Below are 24,002 nucleotides of genomic sequence, written 5' to 3' on the forward strand. Positions count from 1 at the left end.
GTCTATGAATGACGAACAATTTTCCTCATTGTAATTAATTATCTTTTTGCTTTAAAGTGCACTAAATATTCTTCAATTTTCTTGAATAAAACAATAGGTTCATGCCTACAAGAGATCGAATCGAGATTATGATTACAACTTAGATTCCTGTGGTCCTGTGTATCTCACCGTTGGTGACGGGGGTAATCGGGAGAAGATGGCAGTTCAACATGCTGACGAACCTGGTCATTGCCCAGAGCCATCAACTACTCCTGATCAACACCTAGGTGTTGGTGCCTTTTGTGTAGAGAACTTTACCTCCGGCCCAGCAGCAGGTAAATTTTGTTGGGATCGGCAACCGAATTACAGTGCTTTCAGAGAAAGCAGCTTTGGCCATGGGATCCTTGAGGTACTCCTTTTTGTGTTTTTTCTGTTTGGCATATATCCAGTCTGACAATGCATTCAATTGTCTATAAACGTTATAACTTAATATGTACGACCCTAAACTACATATGATATAACTTGAAAATGATTGATGGAAAGATGAGCATGTGCTTGACAGTCAATGTTATGGAACCAGTTTAAATCATTTTTACCACTCCACTGCAATGTTGATAGAGTTTGTGATTTTATGTGGTTTTGTGATTTTATGAAGTATCAAAGCACGAAATAAAAAAATAAAAAAATCAATGAGATTATGATCTCTGCTCAGAAAGCAGGAAGGAATGAAGGTGCGAAGAAGGTGAAGAGATTTCTCCCTTGGATTCCATTAAGCTATAACTGAATTGATACATCTAGAAGCATAGAGTGGAGGGTGAGATATAGCGTTTGAGGGCACACTCACTCATCAACCTCACACACTCACGTGTATAGCACATGCTCACCTATAAGTGAGTTGCTATGCCATGTGACACATATCTAGCCTGTTACCTTTGATTGAATTTGAGCCCTACATTACAAACTAAGAACAAACACCTTGAATTACAAAGGAAAATAAGAAACTTAAATCAGAAAGCAGCTACAAGGCTTAAACATCAACACTCTCCTCTAAGCTGGCAGCTGATTTGACTCCTAACATCTCTCTAAAATAGTTGAACTTCTCCTTTGGTAGGGCCTTAGTCAAGATATCTGCCATTTGTTCTTCAGATTTGCAGTAAACAAGCTAAAGTTCCTTCTCTTATATTGCATCCCTCATGAAGTGAAATTTTCTGCTGATGTGTCTTGTTTTCTGATGAAACACATGATTCTTGACAATAGCTATTGCTGAAGTGTTATCACACATTAGCATAGTAGGTTCAACCTGTTCTTCTCCAAAATCTTCTAGAACAAACCTCAACCACTTGGCCTGAGATGTTGCTTCCGCAACACTTACGTATTTAGCTTCTGCAGTGGACAATGCCACTGTGTTTTGTTTGATTGATGCCCAAGAGAACACACCTGAGCCAAGATTGAAAGCATACCCTGATGTGCTTCTCATGTCATCAACACTCCCAGCCCAGTCACTGCCACAATATCCAATAAGCAATGCTGACTTTCCTTTTACATATTCAATGCCAAAGTCCATAGTACCTTGAATGTATTTTAGTACTCTTTTTGCTGTTCTCATATGCTTCTTGGTTGGACCATGCATGAATCTTGCCAAGAGACTAGCACCAAACATTATGTCTGGTCTAGTGGCAGTGAGGTACAAAAAGCTTCCCACCGATTTCCTATACTCAGACTCATCTGCAGTTTCACTTCCATCATTCTTGCATAGCCTTTCATTTGCTACAAGTGGTGTTCCCACGAATTTACAACCCTTTAGTCCAAATTTCTCCAACAACTTCATTGCATATTTCTTCTGATGTATAAAGATGCTCTTCTTGGTTTGTACAACTCTCATACCAAGAAAATGGTGCAGCAATCCCTAATCTATCATCTCATAGTGCTGCATCATGTCATTTTTAAATTTGTCCAGCAATGTGTCACTACTACCAGTGTACACAATATCATCAACATACACAGAAACAATGAGAATCCCTGAGTTTTCAACCTTAGTGTATAGAGTGGCTTCACTAGGACTTCTTTTAAAACCAGCCTTGGTGAAGTAGGAATCAATTTCATCATACCAAGCTCTTGGAACTTGATTAAGGCCATATAATGCCTTGTTTAACTTGTACACTTTATCCTCCTTGCCTTCTATGACAAAACCTTGAGGTTGATCAACATAGACTTCCTCCTTGAGTACACCATTAAGGAATGCAGACTTTACATCCAACTGAAAGAGTTGCCATTCTTTCTGACCTGCAAGAGCTATCAAAGTCCTTATGGTGTCAAGCTTAGCAACTGGTGCAAAAGTCTCATTGAAGTCAATTATTGACTTCTGTGAATAACCTTTTGCAACCAATCTAGCTTTGTTTTTCTGAATGCTTCCATCAAGATTCAGTTTTGTTTTGTATACCCACTTCACACCTATCATAGGTTTGCTAGATGGTCTGTCTACCAGCATCCATGTACTATTCTTTTCAATCATGTCTAGCTCAGCTTGCGTAGCTTTCATCCAAGATAAATCTAGAGCAGCCTCTTCATAGCTTTCAAGTTCCATAATGCAAACATTACACTATGCAAGAACTTCATTCAAGGGTCTCCATTTCTTTGGAGTAAAATCATAGCTCTGTGATAGATCAATCTGTGAGCTTGAACCATCAGCATTGGAACTCAAACTTTCCTGTGAAATATCAGAAGTGATCTCAGGGAGTATAATTTCATTTGAACTTCTAATCCTTGAGTTCGTTCAGATTCTGCTATATTAGTAGTAATTGATGTATCAAAATATTTTTCAGAGCTTACATTCCAATCCCATCTGGCACTCTCATCAAATACTACATCTCTAGACAATATAATTTTATTAGTGATAAGATCAAATACCCTGTATCCTGCCTCACTGGTTCCATACCCCACAAAGACATATTTGTGACTGTTGCATTCAAGCTTGTGTCTAAAATTCATGGGAACATGAACATAGCACACTGAACCAAAGATCTTCAAATGTGCAATTCCAGGTTTTATTCCACTATAGGCTTCAAAAGGAGTCATTTTATCCAAAGACCTTGTAGGACACCTGTTGAGGAGATATACTGCAATGTGCACAACTTCTGTCTAAAACTGGTATGGCATGCCTTTTTCATGTAGCATAGTTTTTTCCATTTCCACCACAGTTTTATTTTTTCTTTCAGACACACCATTCTGATGTGGTGTGTATGACATGGTTAGTTGCCTTTGAATACCAGAGACATTGCAATAGTCACTGAATTCAGAAGACATGAACCACCTCTATCATTTTTTAGGTACTTGATCTTGTGTCTACCCTGCAATTCTGTCATTGCATTGAACCTTTTGAAATACTCAAATGGCTAGGATTTTTATCTCAGAAAATAAACCCATGTCATTCTAGTACAATCATCAATGAGCAGAATAAAGTACTTGTTTCCAGCATTTGAAGCAATTTGCATTGGACCACAGATATATGTATGTACCAATTCAAGTGGGAATTTAGCTCTCCAAGCAAATTCTCTTGGAAATTCATCTCTACGTTGCTTGCCAAGCATACATCCTTCACAAACATTCTTGGAATCTTCCAAGTGAGGCAGCCCATGAAACATTTCTTACTCCCTAAGTTGCAGCAAACTTCTTGTGTTTAAATGACCAAGCCTCTTGTGCCAAGTCTGAGTACAATGAGATACACTAGCTTTCAGTGCTAGTGGTGTAGCAGGCATCATGGTTAAGGGAAAACACCTGTTGCCAGTCATTTGAACCTTAGCAACCAGTCCATTCAAGTTCTAGCTATCATAAATACAAACTACATTACCACCAAATAGTAGATAGTAACCATGTTTCAACATTTGCCCCACACTTAGGAGATTTTCCTCCAAGCCAGGCACCATCATCACTTCTTGTATGTGTTTTCTTCCCATCTTAGTTTCAATGACAAGTGTACCTATTCCTGCTACACTCACAACTTCACCAGTTCCCATTTTTACTCTTGCATTCAGGTTTCTACTCATATTCATCAGCAAGCTTTCATTTCCTATCATGTGGTTGCTGCAACAACTATCAATGTACCAAGTATTATTGACTTTCACCTGAGTCACAAAATTGCAAGCAAAGAATAAGGTTCCCATATCATCAACCTGATTTGCATAGTTGGCCTTCTGCACCATTTTGTTCCCATTGCAGTTTCTGGTTTCATGATCAAATTTATTGCAATTTGTGCATTTAGGTTTTCCTTCAAACCAGCACTTTCCATAGTGCAGTTTATCACAATGTTTGCAAGCTGTTTTGTTCGAATCATGAGAATTATTCTGCTTAGAGACAAGGTTGGGCTTGTTATCCCACTTTTTCCTTTTGTTCTTCCAATTTTTTCCTGATTTTTGAGTACCGGAGAACCCACTGGGTTTTTGAAACTTAGACCCAACATTTAGACTAACAAATGCCTTTTCATTAGAGTTTTTAGCATGCATATCTAGCCTTTGTTCATAACCCTTCAGAGAGGCAACAACTTCTTGGATTTCAAGGGTTTCAATATCCTTTGATTGTTCAATCACAGCACAGATAGAGTCATAACTTCTAGGCAAGCTTATAAGTAATTTTTGAACAACCCTGTCCCTAGATAGTTCTTCACCATAACCCCTTATTTGATTCATGAGGTCAAACAATTTAGTAAGGTATGTAGATAAGGATTCATCATCTCTCATCCTAGTGTACTCAAATTCTCTGCTTAAACCTTGTAATTTCACATTTCTAACCTGTTTGTCATCTCTGAGTTCTTGCTGTAGAATATCCCAAGCTCCCTTGGAGGTTTCTTCGTTAGAGATCCTGGGGAAAATCTGATCAATGACAGCTCCTTGGATCAACCCAAGAGCCTTAGTATCCTTCATTATGATCTCCACAACGTTTGGAGTTTCAGTAGCTGCATCATTCTCCTTCTTTTCATCAGCTACCACAACCACAATAGATGATTATGGGATAGTAAACCCAGTCTCTACGAGCTCCCACAGTCCATGAGACTAGAGGATGGTTCGCATTCTGATATTCCAGAATTCATAGTTCTCACCATTGAAAATAGGAGTGCGAAGCTCAGAACTCGTTGTTCTAGCCATATTAGACTCAGATCTTCAATTTTCACAGATTTTCAAAGCGCGATTCTTCAGCAATGAAGCTTAGGGAAAACAATTCATTGAAGAACACAGAAATCACATATTCATGCCCAAATTAAAGCGATGAACCTGGCTCTGAGGCCATGATAGAGTTCGTGATTTTATATGGGTTTGTGATTTTATGAAGTATCAAAGCATGAAATAAAAAAGAAATCAATGAGATTATGATCTCTGCTCAGAAAGCATGAAGGAATGAAGGTACGAAGAAGGTGAAGAGATTTCTCCCTTGGATTTTATTCAGCTATAACTGAATTGATACATCTAGAAGCATAGAGTGGAGGGTGAGATATAGTCGTTGAGGGCGCACTCACTCATCCACCTCACACACTCACGTGTATAGCACATGCTCACCTGTAAGTGAGATGATATGCCATGTGACACACATCTAGCCTATTAGCTTTGATTTAATCTGAGCCCTACATTACAAACTAAGAACAAACACCTTGAATTACAAAGGAAAATAAGAAACTTAAATCAGAAAGTAGCTGCAAACATCAACAAATGTCACGAGAAAATCACTTCGCACCAATATCTGTTTATATGGGGTGCGAAAATCCTGTGACTAACTTGAATACCCTTGATCGGTTATTGAGTAGCAAACATATAGATGTAGGCTAGTAGGCTAGAAGTCTGCTGAGAATGTATATACTAGGATTATAGCTCAGTTTCACCACCTGGATTATACATTAATCGTGCATTTTGATGTGCATAACTTGCAGGTGAAGAATAAGATTTGGGCTTTGTGGACATGGTACCGGAACCAGGACTCCGACAATAAAATTAGAGATCGAATTTATATAGTGAGGCAGCCTGATCAATGCTGCATCCGCCATGCGTTCTAAAGTTGGCTTGCTGACCTCTAATTCTCACTGCTGCTTGCTGTGAAAATTATTATTAAGATACCAACTCAAGTGATCATTCTTATCTAGATAGGAATAGGACAGAAGGTGCAGAAAGAGTAGGAAGATAGGGTTTCACCTATGTATACACACTACATATATGGGGAGAGGGAGAGAGAAAGAGAGCAGAAGACGAAAAGCAACTCCGCTATTGTGGTATGTAGCTGATAAAATCTTATTTATACATCTCCATTGTAACTTGAATATATACTCTCAACCAATTTATACAACAAAAAATGTGTAAGATTGGTTCCTGGAGCAATTTCAGATATCGAATTCTGAACTATTTACGTATTTTGTTGAGTTACTGCAAATTGGTTCAACTGATGAACCAAAAATTTCCCCTCCCCCTATTATGAAGACAAAAAATTGTTGGAAGTGACTTTTATATTGTCACTTAGTGTTACAAGTTCACTAATGTTATGGTGGCACCGCTTATAAGGGTGGTGTTTCGACAAAACCCTTAGCTCCCGAGCTCACAATGCACCCCGCCTATAAGTCATTCGGAGTTTGGAAGGAGCAATGAGGTTTGCTATAACCTCCGTACAAAAAACCTTCAACAACTTCCCATACATTGTATTCTCCATTAAATTCCAGGCCAGGGGTTCCACCTCCATCTCATATAATTTCTTACCGTCTCTTGTCCAAAACATTTGTAATATTGTGCCAATTATGTTATATATTTGCAGGATGCATAGCAATTTGGTGTCAGTAAAACATTGTCTGCCGCATATTTGATCATGTTTTAACTTAGGAATTTCATGGTCTATTTAATTTTGACGAATTTGAAAGGCTTTTAAAACAAATTAGAATCAAACTTTCAAAATTACTACCCCAAACAAATTGCACTGCAAATTACCATAATCAGAATTCATCAGCTCATGTACATACTACATAACATTTACTTAGGATATGAAATGGTGAGATCGATAAATTCGAAATCATCATTATATTGTTGTTCTTATTACATTAATATAGATACATGTAGCCACTATATATATACCTATTAGAGTGAATAACATACCAATGCCATGCCCCACAATTTGTTGTCCTGACACAATCGCCGCGTTGTAGTCAAAACAGATGACGACTTCCAGCAGATACACGGTCCCCCCGTCATACTTGCAACGAAGAAGAGGTATTTTGTTTTGTATAGTCCTTTGAATGGCTGATTCAAGGTCGATGTAACGATATTGATATCCTGGTACAATCCCAGTTGTTTGAGAAAATAGATATTGTGCATTGTAGGTAAACTATATAAGCTTCATGGAAGTATTGTGTCTGGGAAAATTTATTGTCCGAGCACCTGTCGTGCTTGTTGTATTGATCCTCCCAGAAATCCATATTTGTCTGTCTAATGTTGAAGGTTGGCCAGGAATTGGACAAAAGTAATTGCAGATAATGATCAGCATTCATCTGAAGCACAAAGATGAGAAGTTACAAGCATTTCAGAGAGCTGCAGGAGAAAAAACAAGGGAACTGAAATGAGTGTGTGTATATATATATATTCGATGTGTACCTCATTTCTGTTGAATACGGTACCAGCGCAGTGTATTGTACATCAGACTCCTGGCCTTCAATTTGTAAATCAGATTAATAGTTTCCGTGGTGATAGAGTATTCGGAGGAAAGTCTAAGTAGTAAAAAGATCGCCGAGGTCTTTCGGCGGCTCGCCTCCAAGCCCAGCCTTGATGCCTGCTCCCTCTTCTGCAAGCGCTAGCTCGCCCTTGAGCGCCTCAGCAGCATCGCCCTTTGCATCGGTGCCACCGGCAGCCCGGACCTCGTCGTCGGCCTCCTTGCTTCCAATTCCGCAATGTTTGTGCCGTTCACATTGACGAGCACCTTAACCTTTCGTCGATGAGGCTACATTCTGTTTGAGAAAATGAATTTCATTGATTAAGAGAATAAAATTACAATGTTGTGGTATGTGTGTGTATATATATATATATGTATGGATACCCTCTACACTCTCACATAACTCTAACCTTCTAAACACCTAGCCACCTATACAACAATCTCAACTAATCACTAGTCTAATACAACAAACTAACTAGCTCTAAGTTTTATCACCAATTGAATCTTTAACAATATTATCCTTCACATCCCCTCCTCAAACTGAACTGAGGAGTTCGAAGGGACAATTTGGATCTTAAGAGCTTAAACTAGTCTTTGGAAAGAGATTTTGTGCAGATATATGCAATTAAGTTCCCCGACGCGACTTCGAATGATTTTGTAACTTTTTCGATTTGGGTAAGCCTCAAAACACTCCAAATGTTTCTCTTTTCATCCCTATAGTTCTTTTATGACCACGTTGTTGTGTTTTGGACATCAAAATATGAAGAAACACCTCGGAGGACTATATTCCATGTTTTCTGGCGAGGTGCTGGAACTTGCAGACGTTTTCTGATCATATTTCAGCCACGACTGGCCACGAGGAAGGTATATTTCGACTCCTTGCTTCACGGGCTTCATTTTGGTATTTTAGTTCACTTGTTTTGACTAAGTTTCGAGCTCCATCAAAGCTCGGGCATTCTCTAGCCAATTTTTGGCCTTCTTATTCCTTTGGTCCGATGACCCACAACCTTAGACCCAAAACCCTTTTTACCCAGCCCATTTGGGTAGCCCAATCCCTTATCCTTTTAAACCAAATGACCCAATTAAATAACCGGGCTTTCAAGCCCAAAACCCTAGTCTAACTAGGCCCTTGGGCCGTGCACCTAGGCCCAGGCCCATCGCCAATCCAGCCCATTAAACCCAAACCCTTGACCATTTGAAACCAGGCTTTTGGGCCTAGGCCCCTTCGGCCTAAACCCACTAGCCCAACTCGGATGGAATATTCTTTGGAATATTCCGTCTGAGAATATTCTGTCAAGGAATATTCTTTGGAATATTCTTAGTGTTGACTTTTTATTGACTTTTTCAAAATTTACCCGGAACCCTTTTTAGGGTAATTCGACTTCCTGAATCCATTTTAGACATCCGTTTTCCCAAATTCAATCATTTGAATAAAGTTTTATTAATTGGACCATTTATGTGCTTATGTGCAATTATTTACAGCGATTCCGTCATTTTTATTTCATATGGCTCTACAACGACGGAGTATCTGTGAGTGGACTCCTTCTAAAATGCATGTTTTAATACTAGAAATGCATACATAAAAAGCCTAATTTAATTATTACTTTTTATGAAACGTTTTTATGAGATATTATGCTTACTGAGAATATTTTGAATTACCATATTTTATCGAACTCATGTTCTATGTGGTATAGATGATGGATGACTTTATACTGCTTATGAGCATGCTTTTGCACACTTCTTTATAGTATAGGTGATGGATGACTTTATACTATGAAGATGTTTTTAAGATATATATATACCTATGTTTGGAAAGTCTATGTTCAATGGTTTTGTGCTTATCTAGTGGTCACTATACCGCCACGGGCGAGGATTATGGTTGTTGGCTGTGGGCCGGGAGAAATAATCTCTGGCTTCGGGCCGAGAGACATGGAGTTGGCATTGGGCCAGGAGAAATAATCTTTGGCTACGGGCACAGGGACATAAAAGCTGGCATTGGGTCGGGAGATATTATTATTGGATACCATTATGTATCACACTATTTACGAGATATGTTTTATGAAGGTTTTATGGCATGCTAGGGTTTTCGGAAAACCTATTACATATTATACTATTGAATTTCCATAAAACTTTGGTGGTTAGTATGTTGATAACTGTTTTAGTCTATATATATATATATATATATATATATATATATATATATATATCAACTTGGTCCACTCATGTTTGTTTTGCGCCCCCTCAGGACTTAGAATTGAGGTGTACAATCCCGACGTCAAGGCACTTCCGATTCGGCAGCTTCGAGGCCTCTCGGTGTAGAACCCATTCCTTTGCTCCTTCAATGTTATATTTTTTCTTTAGTGTTCTAGATTAGTTGTATGCTCTGAACACGTTCCTCATTTGCATATTAATTATAATTAAATTTATAAGTCTTATATATTTCGGGTTCTCATGCATTCTAATATGGCTTCGTCACCTTCGGGTGTTGGCCAACACATTCCTATCCTGGTGTTCGGGGAATATCAGGGTTGGGCGTGTCAACATGGAAGATGGAAACAAATATTAGCAAGTAACTGACATATCCATGTAATTTCAGCTGCAGTATTAGCTAGAGATCGATACTCTGCCTCTATTGAAGAACGAGCCACTGTTGGTTGCTCCTTAGCACTCAAATTGATGATAGATGAACCCAGAAAAATACAATAACTGCCAGTTGATCTTCGATCAAGTGTGCAACCTACCTAGTCAGCATCTAAGAAGGCTTTGAGAGATGGAACAGAGACAGATTATGTAAACCAAAGACCAATGTCAATGGAACCCTTAAGATATCGAATGATCATTTTGACAGCTTGAAAATGAGACTGCCTTGGATTGTGCATGAATTGACAAACAAGATTGACTACAAATCATAAATCTGACCGAGTCCAAGTAAGATATTGTAATACACCAACCAAAGATCAATATTCTGTAGGATTATCAAGCAATGGAGAAGAATGATCCAGCTTAGATGTATTGAGTGAGGTAGCACATGGTTTTGCTCTAGCCATGTTAGTCTTCTTTAACAGATCCAAGATATACTTGGTTTGTGAAATAAAGATGCCTTTGGAGGATCGCTTGACTTCAATTCCCAGAAAATAATGAAGTGCACCAAGGTCTTTGATGAGAAAGAGAGAGCTAAGTTGAGAAATTACATGCTTCCAAGCTGCTACAGATGGCCCTGTGACAATAATGTCATCAACATATATCAGAACAAAGACCATAAGATCCCTTTTAACAAACAATGAATGATCTGATTTAGAACTAGTGAAGCCAAGAGTATGCAATGCGCCATGGAATTTTTCATACCAGGCTCTGGGAGCCTGTTTAAAACCATATAGGGATTTATGCAGTTGACAAACATGAGTATGGTGAATAACATCTTCAAAACCAGGCGGATGTTGCATATAAACAGATTTAGACAATGTCCCATGCAGAAAAGCATTGCTTTCATCTAGTTGACTGAGACTCCAATCAAATTGGGCAGCAAGAGTGAGTATGAGTCGAATTGTCACAGGCTTGGCTACTGGACTAAAAGTCTCAGTATAATTAAGTCCTTCTTGCTGATGAAAACCTTTGGCAACTAAGCAAACTTTGTACTTATCTATGGTACCATCAGGTTTTCTTTTAATCCTGAAAACCCATTTACATCCTACAATGTTTTGATGAGCAGTTTTGGGTACTAAAGACCAAGTACCAGTTTGTTGCGAGGCAAGAAACTCATCCTGCATTGCCTTAACCCAATGTGGATATTTGGAAGCTTGGAGATGTGTAGTGGGGACAAATTCATATGAAAAATAAGAAATGAGAGGATGTTTGCTTGCAGAAAAGGCTTTTGGTTTGTAAATACCATATTTGGACCTGGTTTGCATAAGGTGAGTATTAGTAGGAACTGAGTGAGATGTAGGTATAAGAGATATAGGTATAGGGGCTATTGGAGAAGAGCTACTTGGAAATATATGAGATGGAGATGATGGTATAGGGGAATGAATATGTGGTTGAGTGAATGTGAGGTGAATGGGAATGGTATTGAGAGGTGAAGATGCTGCTGAGGGAAAAGAGCACTGTGAAACTGCAATAGTGTTAAAGGGAAAACTGCCTTCATCAAAGATCACATTTCTGAGATGTATAACTTGTTGGTAGTAAGATCCAAACATTTGTAACCTTTTTGGTTAAGGCTGTAATGAAGGAATACACATAACTTTCTTTTGGGATCCAATTTAGACTCAGAGTAAGGTTGCAGCCATGGAAAACAACTACACCCAAAAACCTTCAAGGTGGCATAGTTAGGTGATCTGTGGAAAAGACGTTCCCATGAAGACAATCTGGATAAAGTAGGTAATCTATTTATGAGAAACACAACTATGGAAAAAACATGATCCCAATAGGTGTAAGGGACCTTAGAAACTGTTAAAAATGTTCTGGCAGTCTCAACTATGTGTCTGTGCTTGCAATCAGCACAACCATTCTGTTGAGGAGTGTATGGACAACTTAGTTGATGACTAATACCATTTTCAACAAGGAAATTAGAGAATTGAGTGCTAAGATATTCCCCACCAGATCTGATTTGAGAGCAACAATTTTAGTATGCAACAAGTTCTCAACAAGACTTTTGAACTTAAGAAAAGTAGGAAACACATTAGATTTATATTGCAAAGGATAAAGCCAACAATATTTTGTAAAATCATCTACAAAGATGACATAGTATCTGAAATTGTTCACATAAGTGACGGATGTTGGCCCCCAAACATCTATGTGAAGTAGCTCCAAAGGTTTACTGGTATGACAAGGTACATAAGCAAATGGCAATCTGGAACTTTTGCTTAAGGCACAACCATTACAGAAAGACTTATTAGAACCATTAGAAAACCAAATACAATACTTAGTAGCCAACTTATTGAGAATCTTCATCGAAGGATGGCCAAGTCTTTGGTGCCAAATATTTCTAGATGTGTTAACAGAAGCAGCAAACACATTGTGATTGTGGATCACATAACTGGAAGCCTATAGTTGAAATGGATAGAAGCCATCTCTCACAGGACCTTTAAAGAGCATCTTTCCAGAAGAAATATCCTTCACAGCGAAGTGATAAGGATAAAGATGCATAGAACACCAATTATCAACAAGAAACTGATTTGTAGAAAGCATATTTTGTTTCAAATCAGGAACATGCAACACATTTCGAAGTTGAAAATTATGATGAGGAGTATGTAATGCAGAAGAACCAGAGTAGAGAATGGGCAAACCTTTGAAGAGTGTTGTAAGAATTGGTCATGTGAGTACTAGCACTGGAGTCAACAATCCAAGTAAGTTGAGGAGAAAGTGTGCTTGCAGCCATAGCAGAATGAGAAGCATTGCTGGAATAATGTGGATTTATGCGCTAGGGACACTCGATTGCATCATGCTCAAACTATCGAAAAATTTGGCATGGAATCCTCATTCCAGAGAAATTGAAGGATGATCAACTACAACGGTTGTAACACTGAGAGTTGTTGCGAGAAGAATTTAGATGATAGTTGTTAGAACGAAAGTTGCTTCATCCTTGGAAGTTTCTAGGGTTGGAGAAACCACGATCGCCACCATGACCTTGAGAGAAATTACGATCACCACCACGACCTGTAAGATTATGTTGAGCAACAAAGGCCTGAGAATGTGGAGTATGAAGGATGCCGGTGGTGGAGTTGTACGCCTGAATTGGCACTGTCGAAGTAGTTTTCTTCCAATTTGTTAACTGAATCTCTTTACTAAGAAGAAGACTATGCCGCTCATCAAGTGTGGTGGAACCAAGCTGGAATTGTATCGCATCAACAAAAGATTCGTACTCTGATGGTAAATCGTGAAATGTGATAGAGATTAATTCAGAATCCTTAACTGGAGCACCGACATTGGCAAGAGCATCATCGATCTCTTGAATTTGTTGAAGATATTGAGCAGTTGTGGAATCGCCCTTTGAAATGCTGTGTAAACATGATCGGAGCTCATGGATGTGCCATTGAGACGCCATCGCAAGGCGTGACTCCAATTTTACCCAAAGCTATCTGGATGTAGTAACTCTAACAATGTAAGGAATGATCGATTTAGAAAGCATGGAATCGATCCAGATGAGGATGTTCTTATCATTCTCGAACCAAGAAACATATGCCGGATTCAGAATTTGATTTCCAACAGCATTAGAGATGAATTGAGCTGGAGGAGGCATCGATCCATCAAGAATTCTAGTGAGATTATAGCGACGGAAGATCGAATAAAATAATGCACTCCAAGTGAGATAATTGGTCAGAGTCAGCTTGATCGGCACCATGGATTCGATATTCTGGATCATGATTAAAGGTGTGGAGAGAGTAGAACTAGAATTTGAGAGAAGATCAGGATGAATTTGTGTTGCCGATTTAGAAGAGGGAGAAGCTGAGGTCGCCATGGGAGATAGTTAGGGTTTGGCAGTGAAAGCTTAGGAAGAAGCTTAGGAAGGAAGAAAGCTTAGCGAAGAAGCTGGAGAAGGGAAAACGTGGATTGGATCAAGTCGGTAGACAGAAGGCGGGTGATACCATGTTAGAGAAAATGAATTTCATTGATTAAGAGAAAAAAAATTACAATGTTGTGGTGTGTGTGTGTGTATATATATATACATCCTCACATAACTCTAACCTTCTAACCACCTTGCCACCTATATAACAATCTCAACTAATTACTAGTCTAATACAACAACCACAACAAACTAACTAGCTCTAAGTTTTATCACCAATTCAATCTTTAATAATACCATCCTTAACACATTATGCCAATGGCTCCGCCGAAAACGTGCTTGATTTGAACAGCTTATCAGATGTCAGTATGACTGCTATCAGCAACAGATTCCCCAAGCTCGAAAATCTGAGCTTAATCTGGTGCTCCAATGCCTCTAGTATCGGTCTAATTTTGCTGATAAGTGTAAACTGTTGAAATCGTTGGATTTGATAGAGTTGAATTTTAATGCTTGAAGTCTGCAATTCTTCGTTTGAATACTTAACTGGACTATCAGTGATCCACAACTCCCTGGTTGGTAGCTACTTGGCATCCTTCCTGGTATAGTACCTACGAAGCCCTTTATAGAGAGGCAGAATGTATGAGGTAGCAAACATATAGATGTAGGCTAGTAGGCTAGAAGTCTGCTGAGAATGTATATACTTGAATTACAGCTCAGTTTCACCACCTGGATTATACACTAAGCGTGCATTTTGATGTGCATAACTTGCAGGTGAAGAATGAGACTTGGGCTTTGTGGACATGGTACCGGAACCAGGACTCCGACAATAAAATTGGAGATCAAATTTATATAGTGAGGCAGCCTAATAAATGCCGCATCCGCCATTTGTTCGAAAGTTGGCTTGCTGACCTCTAATTCTCACTGCTGCTTGCTGGGAAAAATTTATTATTAAGATCCCAAATCAATTGACCATTCTTATCTAGATAGGAATAGGATGGAAGGTTGCAGAAAGAGTAGGAAGATGGGGTTTCACCTATGTATACACACTATATATATAAGAGGAGGGGGGTTGGGGGGGTGGGGGGTGGGGGAGGGGGCGGGGAGAGAGAGAGAGAGAGCAGAAGAAGAGCAACTCCGCTGTTGTTGTATGTAAATGATAAAATTTCATTTATACGTCTCCTTTGTAACTTGAATTTATACTCTCTCAACCAATTTATACAACAACAAACGTGTAAGATTGGTTCCTGGAGCAATTTCGGATATCGAATTCTATTATATATTTGCAGGGGTTCCACCTCCATCTCATAGAGATTATCATCACCTGTTGTTTCTGTGAATAATGTAATTTCTTACCGTCCCTTTTCCAAAACATTTGTAATATTGTGCCAATTATATTATATATTTGCAGGATGCATAGCAATTTGGTGTCAGTAAAACTTTGTCTGCCGCATATTTGATCATGTTTTAACTTCGGAATTTCATGGTCTAGTTAATTTTGACGGATTTTGAAAGGCTTTTAAAACAAATTAGAATCAAACTTTCGAATTTACTACCCCAAACAAATTGCACTGCAAATTACCATAATCAGAATTCATCAGGTCATGTACGTACTACATAACATTTACTTAGGATATGAAATGGTGAGATCGATAAATTCGAAATCATCATTATATTGTTGTTCTTATTACATTAATATAGATATATGTAGCCACTATATATACCTATTAGAGTGAATACGATACCAATGCCCCACAATTTGTTGTCCTGACACAATCGACCGGATTCGCTGCGTTGTAGTCAAAACAGATGACGACTTTGTTCGTCGCAGGAATCTCCTGGCGGACGAGCACACAGCTCCCCTGGGAGAATGGCGTCGGTTGAGGGTATCTGTCGTACTTCTGCTTTCTTCTCGGGCTCGCTCGGGAAGCCTTTGTCGGGCAGATCTTGGTCGGGCAAGACACACTTCGGGCAAGGCTCGTCGGGCAGTTCTGAAAGAGAAGGGCAGAGTTAATTTGAAAGGGTGCCTTTGTGGGGCCTTAGGTGTAGGCCTTAAGGCTCACAATCAAGATTAACTTTGTCGTGCTCAGGCGTGCCACTGCCATCTTCAGTATGGCAGATGTTGAATGAGTGTTTAAGCTTTGATTGAATATGTATACGCCCGAGAAACCAAGTTAGATATAACAGGTGCCTTTGTGAGGCCTTAGGTATAGGCCTTGAGGCTTCCTGTCAAACTAAACCAGTGCTTGGATGTATCATATTTGGTCTTTTATGATTGCCAGAGTCTTATCACTATTATACCTTTGATTATCTGAATCCAAGAGGTAGGACGAACCCAAATGAGTGCCTTTGTAAGGCCTTAGGTATAGGCCTTGAGGCTTCCCATCAGAGTTAATCCTTATACTCGGACCAACTAGACCGCAACATGAAATGAAGCTAAATAGATGCCTTCGCGGGGCCTTAGGTGTAGGCCTTGAGGCTTTCTATCAGAATTCACTCCAGGCTTAAACCTTTTCTACGAATCAAGATATAATAGCAACAAAACGGAGAAATAGATTGATTACTTGCGCCCCAAGTAACTTCGGACTTCTCGCTTATCAAGGATTGTCGTGGATGGGTTGAGTCCACATAGAGTTCTTTTTTATGCCTTGAGGCCAAGGACTTTTAAATTGATCTTTAAATTACATGCCCGCGGGCTTAAGACTTAGATCTGATTTGAACTCTGACGCGATTCAGATCGGATTCAAGTGCTGAAGACTTATTTTCATTATGACTTTGCTAGAAATAACTTGTATATAACTGGGAATATATAACATGTTATTGTGCTTTTAAAAGAAAGAAAAGACCAAGACAGAGCAAAGATAGTCGGGTAAGTTTGAACCTTATCGGCCAAGGCTGAACTTCTTACAAAATCTATCTTTGTGGCTCTGTCAGAGGTCTGAAAGCTTTTAGAGGGGTTGATGGGGGAGAAGAGAATACAAAATGAATCGATACCACCATGAACAAGGTAGCAGAGCTATTACAGGGGTTTGGGAAGGTTTATCCCGAATGGGATGAAGGCTTGTGCTGACTACAGCTTTGTTGAAGGCAAATCTGGCTTGAGCAGAGTTTTGGCTTTTGTTTGTTTGTTTGAGTGTCCTTAATTCTATCTTCTCTTCCTCCTTTTATAGACGACTTCAGCTTGGGTTCCTGTAGCAATAGCGGTGCCCGAATGCGGTTTGGTGATGACTCACTAGCTTTTTTACATGAATGCCACCAATAAAGTACTTTATTGGGCTGTGTAGTGACTGAATAGCCTACCCCCTGTGGTCTTTGAGCAGGTAAGCAGGTGGCCTTTGTAACTTGTGCCCAGCCGAAAGCCTCTTTCCTGCCTCCTAAGTTTTCCTCTGGGCTTTGGGTTTGGGCCGACTTTCTCTCTGGCCCAAAGTTCAGATTTTATCCCAAACAGACTTCCTGCAGATACGTGATCCTCCTATGATACTTGCACATAAGAAGAGGTGTTTTCCCTCCTATAGTCCGTCGAATGGCCGATTCAAGGTCGATGTAATCATATTGATGTCCTGGTACAATCCCAGTTGTTTGAGAAAATAGATATTGTGCATTGTAGGTCAACCATAATCTATGAGCTTCGTGGAAGTACTGTGTCTGGGAAAATTTATTGTCCGAGCACCTGCCGTGCTTGTTGTACTCATGCTCCCAGAAATCCATATTTGTCCGTCTATTGTTGAAGTTGGGCCAGGAATTGGACAAAAGTAATTGCAGATTATGATCAGCATTCATCTGAAGCACAAAGACGAGAAGTTACAAGCATTTCAGAGAGCTGCAGGAGAAAAAAACAAACTGAAATGAGTAAATATATTCAATGTGTACCTGTTTTCTGTCGAATAGCGTGCCAGCGCAGAGTATAGATGCAGATGGATCGGTAAAGTTGCTCGGCCAGAGGCCGTGTGTCGTAAAGGTATGCCGCAGAACTGGTGGGTTTCCACAAATTCCATTCCGGAGGCAGAAGACGTATGGGGATTGCTGGACGAATTGGAAGATATCATATGGTGTGGCAGCATTGCTCTTTCCGAGATAAGTGACGAAGCAAAGAGCGATGACAACGAGAACAATCTTGAAGAAGTGCATGGTTGTCAAGCAATTATCAAAAGAACAAAGGGAGGGAGGGAGGATGGGATGAGAAATAATAAGGAAAGCTAAAGAGTGAATGAAGTGTGAATTTTCAAAGAAATGAAGAGGTGTTTAAATAGTTAGAGTTGAGGTTAAGGGTAGGGTTTGGAGAAATTAATTAAGGTGAAGCTAACTAGCAAAGATGATAATAATTAAGGTCAAGTAAGTGTGAACAGATCCTGAACTAGGGAATGCCTCTTTCTTGTTATGCAAGGCTTTGCATTCTCATATGCATGCTATAAAGGGTGGTAACCGTGTAGTGGTTGATTCATCAACAACCCAATCAACCCAATTATAGCGGTTCCTCATATATCAGATTCAGACCCCAAGCAAGCTAATAGTCTCAATTTTTAGATTATAATTCTATTTCAGAAAGCCATTCAGGACCACGCTAGCTAAATATGGTTCCAATCGAATATAAACAGAAACGATTTGGACATTGTTTATGTATCTTATCTTGTAAATTGAAGTTTCAACCACTACCTTCTAGCAGTGGTAATTCTTATCTTTGAAATTTTGGAGCTCTCCTCTCCTCTTCATGGTTTCTATTCAACTTACTTATCCCGGTTGCAGATAATTAATTAACTTGTGGATTAAGTAAATAGCTATTTCAATTTGCTGCTACTCACCCTGGAGCTAGCCTTCGGACCGGGGAAATCATATTGTCCTATAGACACCCGCTTCGTCGCTGCAAGGCGACACCGCAGGGTGGATATCTGCGGGTACTCATCATTTCATTTCATGGTTGTATTGCTTCACATTTGCAGATTGTTAACACAACATGCCTTCTGTTTAGTTAATTCATTAATCAAACATGATCAAATATACAACATACAAATTGTTAGAATTGAGGTCAAGTGTAGAGTGTAGAGAAAGATTAAGTTGAAGCTAGCTAGCAAAGGTGATAATAATTAAGGTCAAGTGAGTGTGAACACATTCGGAATTAGGGAATGCATCTTTCTTGTTGCCCACGGCAATGCGTTCTCTTGTTAAAAAAAAAAAAAAAACTCATGGATACATTCAAAAATTTAGCCCTACTGAAAATGCCAATTGAAATTCAAAAGCGAAATAAGAATCGAAGCAAAAAAAGTATCCTTCTTTCATTTAAAAAAAATATAAAAACTGAAATTGAATAATAAAAAGTTAGAAATGAGGTTACCTTGTTGTAGACTAGGCAGTAGGAAGAGGAAGAGACCGAAGCAGAAGCAGCGCTGTGAGTGAGAGGGAAAGGGGCAGACTCGGCGCAGAAAATGTATTTTCTGCGTTTTGTTCGTGCAGCTGCGTGCGATAATGCGATGGCAGAGAGGGGTTTTTATTTTGATTCTTGTGCGACCGATTTCCACACCCTCCCAAATTTACGAACTTACGCTCCCAAATTCGGCCGCGGTTTGCAGTCTTCAATTCCGTGTCTTAATTGTGTATGTTCTCTTAACTTTTTAACAGATGTCTATAAACTTAACTTTTAATTTAACGGTGCTATCTTTTCAAAAGACTAATATAACAAATAAAAAGAAATAAAAGAAAAACAAAAGGTGCCTAACTCTCCACCTACCCCATAACACTATTGAATTGGTGTTATCACTGTTTAATTTAACGGTGTTATATTTTTAGGGGATACTGTCGTTTTTCTTTAATTTTTAGTTTTTTTCTTCAAATGTTAACACTGTTGAATTGGTATTAAGTTGAAGCATGAGTCACTAAGTTAGAAAGAAGACATGACGAAGACACTAGTTTATGGACATCAGACTCTTGGGCCTCAATTTGTAAATCAGATTAATAGTCTCCGTGGTGATAGGGTATTCGGAGGAAAGTCTATGTAGTAAAAAGATTGCCGAGCTCTTCCAGCGGCTCTACTCCAAGCCCAGCCGTGACGCCTGCTCCCTCGTTTGCAAGCGCTAGCTTGCCCTCGAGCGCCTCAGCAGCACTGCCCTTTGCATTGGCGGCCGACCGGTATATCGATAGCTTATTTGTTGGGTTCGTTAGGCAAGTGGGCAAGAAGATTCGCCTACAGCAGCTGATGCAGATTTAGAATTGTTATTCTTGGGACTCAACCCAAAGACACATCTGTTCTCAAAGTGCGTGACGTTTCGTGTGCTTGGGCGAGACCCACTCTTATTTTTCAGTTTTGGTTTTCAGTATAAGTATTTTAACTTCATTTCCTCTAGTTATTTGTTTTTGTCGTTATAAATATTTTTGGAAAAGTATTTCTGTTTTCATTTTTAAGTTGATTCGAGCTTTTGATCTATATGTTAGTACATATCTATTTTGACGTTATCTGGCCTTAAATTATTTTGTGTTTTCGACTTTATATTTTATTAAAGTATGTTTTCTACTTTTACACTGATGGGGAAAGAAAGAATGAGCCTGGGGGCACGGAAGATGGAATCATTGCAGCCGATTGCGACGGTGTGGTATTTTCCCTTTTGTGTAACCGCTCTTACCTAATATCTTCGTTACATATATGTATATTATTCTTCTTCCTATTTTCGAATATTTTCAGTCTAGTAAGTGATTTTAAATTTCGAGGACGAAATTAATTTAAGGGGGGTAGATTGTTACAACCACCTCCAAATAATTACACCATTTGTTATTTCCACCCCCAGCTGCCACGTGTCAATCATTAAACCTCCCCTATTTTCCCTCTATATGTCCCCTCACCCCCGTGACCTTCTTCTTCTTCGTCTCTCTCTCCCGAAGCTCTCTCAACTCTCCCTGTAGCTCTCTCTCTCAACCTTTTGCATCTCTCTCTCCCTGGACTCACTAGAAACTTAGCACCTTCAGGAGAGGCTTGTAACAAGCCCAGGACCCCTCTGCCCGCGAGATCGACGACACGGAGCAAAGCTCCGGTGAGTTTTCTTCCTTTTTAAGTGGGGTAAGTCTCGAATCCCTCATTCTTGTACCTAGCTTAATGTTTGGTTATGATTTAGAAGCTTGAACCTTCTATTTTTATGTAGATTTTGCTTCGGAAATCATTGTGGGTGAGCACACCCATTTTCCGGCGAACCCATGGACTTTGGAGGCTTTTCCGGTCACCTCCGACCGAGTTACGGTGTTTGGAAGGTAGAAATCTCTCTCTCTCTCTTGGTTCTTCATGTTTGTACCTAGATCGGAGCTCGAAGCTTTCGTTTTCAAGTGACCGGAGCTGTAGTAGCTCCGGCCTTCTCTCTCGGCAAACCAGGCCATCCGGCCTTTCCCATTTCCTCCCCTCGGGCCTTATATAATTTGGCCTTGGGCGGTTATATATTAAAGGGCTTAAAGCCCTGTCATTTTTAATAAGGCCTTAAGGCCTTTGTGTTTTGGTGGTGTGTGTGTGTTTGTGGAGTGTATATGTTTGGGCTTAAGCCCAAACCCCAATTCTCACCTTAATACCCTTTTAACCCAAAAACCTTAGGTTTCTAAAACCCATTTAAAACCCTAAACCCATCCAATCCCAAATCCCCTATTTTATTTAATTCAAACCCAATCTTTTAGAAAATCCTTTTATTTATCTATTACATTTTTTTGCTTAGGTAAAGTTGCTAGTGGAGAAATTCTATATCCTTATTCGCGCGATTCTTCGGCTAAAGAATATTTGTGAGTGGACCCTTTCTAAAATTACATGATTTTATAATTTAATTGCATAAATGATTAGCATGCCTACGGATTTACGAATTGATTTATGTTAAGCCTATTTTTGGAATTTATTGATTTCGTCTCGTGTTTTGGTGAGGAAATAAGTTGCTAGCCTAGTTTGAGCTATATTTTAATATATCGTATTTTCTATAAAAACCATGAAATGGTAGACTATTCGATGGATGACGATAGGATGCTAGAACATGTTTTAGAAATCCCTCTTTATAGTATAGACAATGGATGACTTTATACTATGAAGTGGTTATTTATGAGAGGCGTAACTATTTGTGCGTACCTAGTAGACACTATGCTGTCTGGGGCGAGGAACTGGTGTTGGCATTTAGGCCGGGAGAAATAATCCCTAGCTACGGGCTGAGGGACATGGAGCAAGCATTGGGCCGGGAGTTGGTAATCTCTGGCTACGGGCGCAGAGACCACGGAGCAGGTATTGGGCCGGGAGTTATATTTATTTAGTGATCTTTCTAGCAGCACACCGCGTTTACGAGACGATTTATGATGCGTTTATTGTTTTGATTTCTGCGATGATATTCCGCGATGTGATTTTTGAGATATTTGGCATGCTAGGATTTTTATTAAATTCATCACTTATTATGCTAATAGTTTTCATTTATATAAACTTTGGGGGTTAGTATGTTGATAACTAATTTATTATTATTGTATATATAAACTTGGTCCACTCACCTTTGTTTTGCGCCCCCATTCAGGACTTAGGATCAAGGCACCTAATCCCGGCGTGAAGGCACTTCCGCAGCAGCATCTTCGGATCCTCTCGAATGTAGGACTCACTCCTTTATTCATTAAATTTTATCTTAATTCTTCTTAGTGATTAGGTTTAGTTGTATGCTCTGAGCATGTTCCTAAACCTTTTAACTCTTAGTATTTTAAATTTCTAACCCGTATTTATTTCTTATTCTTAGCTTTTGTATCAATTAATGACTTTCGTCACCCTCGGGTGTCGGCCAGCACGTGTCTATCCTGGTATTTGGGGAATATCAGGGTCGGGGCGTGTCAAATTCGGTTGTAGTTTGCTGTCGCCAATTCAGTGTCTCATTTGTGTTTGCTCTCTAACTTTTTAACAGCGGTCTATAAACTTAACTTTTAATTTAACGGTGCTATCTTTTCAAAAGACTAATATAACAAATAAAAAGAAATAAAAGAAAAACAAAAGGTGCCTAACTCTCCAACTTTCCAATTACACTATTTAATTGGTGTTATAACTGTTTAATTTAACGGTGTTGAAGCATGTGTCACTAAGTTAGAAAGAAGACATGGCGAAGACACTAGTTTATGGACATCAGACTCCTGGCCCTCAATTTGTAAATCAGATTAATAGTCTCTGTGGTGATAGAGTATTCGGAGGATAGTTTATATAGATCGCTGAGGTCTTCCGGCGGCTCGACTCCAAGCCCAGCTATGATGCATGCTCCCTCGTCTGCAAGCGCTAGCTCGCCCTCAAGCACCTCATCAGCAACGCCCTCTGCATTGGCGCCACCGGCAGCTCAGACCTCGTCGTCGGCCTCCTCACTGCTAGTTCCACAACGTCCACGCCGTTCACCTTGACGAGCACCTTAACCTTTCGTCGATGAGGCTGCATTTTGTTTGAGAAAATGAATTTCATTGATTAAGAGAATAAAATAACAATGTTGTGGTATGTGTATATATACACACTCTCACATAACTTTAACCTTCTAAACACCTTGCGACCTATACAACAATCTCAACTAATTACTAATCTAATACAACAACCAAAACAAACAAACTAGCTCTAAGTTTTATCACCAATTGAATCTTTAACAATACTATCCATAACATCCCCCCTCAAACTAAACTGAGGAGTTCAAAAGGACAGTTTGGATCTTAAGAGCTGAAACCGGTCTTTGGAAAGAGATTTTGTGCATATATATGAAATTTGATTTTGAGTGCAGATAAAATGGACTGAGATGGCATTCGATAACAACTTTTCTCGAATGTTGTGGTAGTTGATCTCTACATGCTTTGTTCTAGCATGAAACAAAGGATTTTTGGCAAGAGAGATAGCTAATTGATTATCACACTA

The 24,002-nt window shown here is 39.3% G+C and overlaps 1 protein-coding gene and 1 long non-coding RNA gene across 2 annotated transcripts; one reads left to right on the forward strand and one right to left on the reverse strand.

The window, feature by feature from the left end:
• The first annotated feature begins 120 nt into the window (after positions 1-120).
• Positions 121-15,566, forward strand: LOC139188412 (uncharacterized). Its single transcript, XR_011571824.1, has 2 exons — positions 121-388; positions 14,918-15,566. It is a non-coding gene; the product is annotated as an uncharacterized lncRNA (long non-coding RNA).
• Positions 15,567-15,691: 125 nt separating this feature from the next.
• Positions 15,692-18,438, reverse strand: LOC103422234 (ribonuclease MC-like). The gene is made up of 3 exons (XM_070806298.1): positions 18,014-18,438; positions 17,594-17,923; positions 15,692-16,005 (listed from the first exon to the last, which is right to left on the reverse strand). Exons 1-3 carry the CDS (start codon positions 18,269-18,271, stop codon positions 15,871-15,873), a joined length of 723 nt encoding a protein of 240 aa, XP_070662399.1. The 5' UTR covers positions 18,272-18,438; the 3' UTR covers positions 15,692-15,870.
• Between the last annotated feature and the right edge of the window lie 5,564 nt (positions 18,439-24,002).

Source organism: Malus domestica, chromosome 10 (genome assembly GCF_042453785.1).
Source record: "Malus domestica chromosome 10, GDT2T_hap1".
NCBI classification, from domain to species: domain Eukaryota; kingdom Viridiplantae; phylum Streptophyta; class Magnoliopsida; order Rosales; family Rosaceae; genus Malus; species Malus domestica.

Coding starts and splice junctions, on each gene's coding strand:
- LOC103422234 (XM_070806298.1), bottom strand. CDS start 18,271: ATGCACTTCTTCAAGATTGTTCTCGTTGTCATCGCTCTTTGCTTCGTC. Junction 17,924..18,013: donor CGCTATTCGACAGAAAACAG/GTACACATTGAA, acceptor TTTGTGCTTCAG/ATGAATGCTGATCATAATCT. Junction 16,006..17,593: donor GGATCACGTATCTGCAGGAA/GTCTGTTTGGGA, acceptor CCATTCTCCCAG/GGGAGCTGTGTGCTCGTCCG.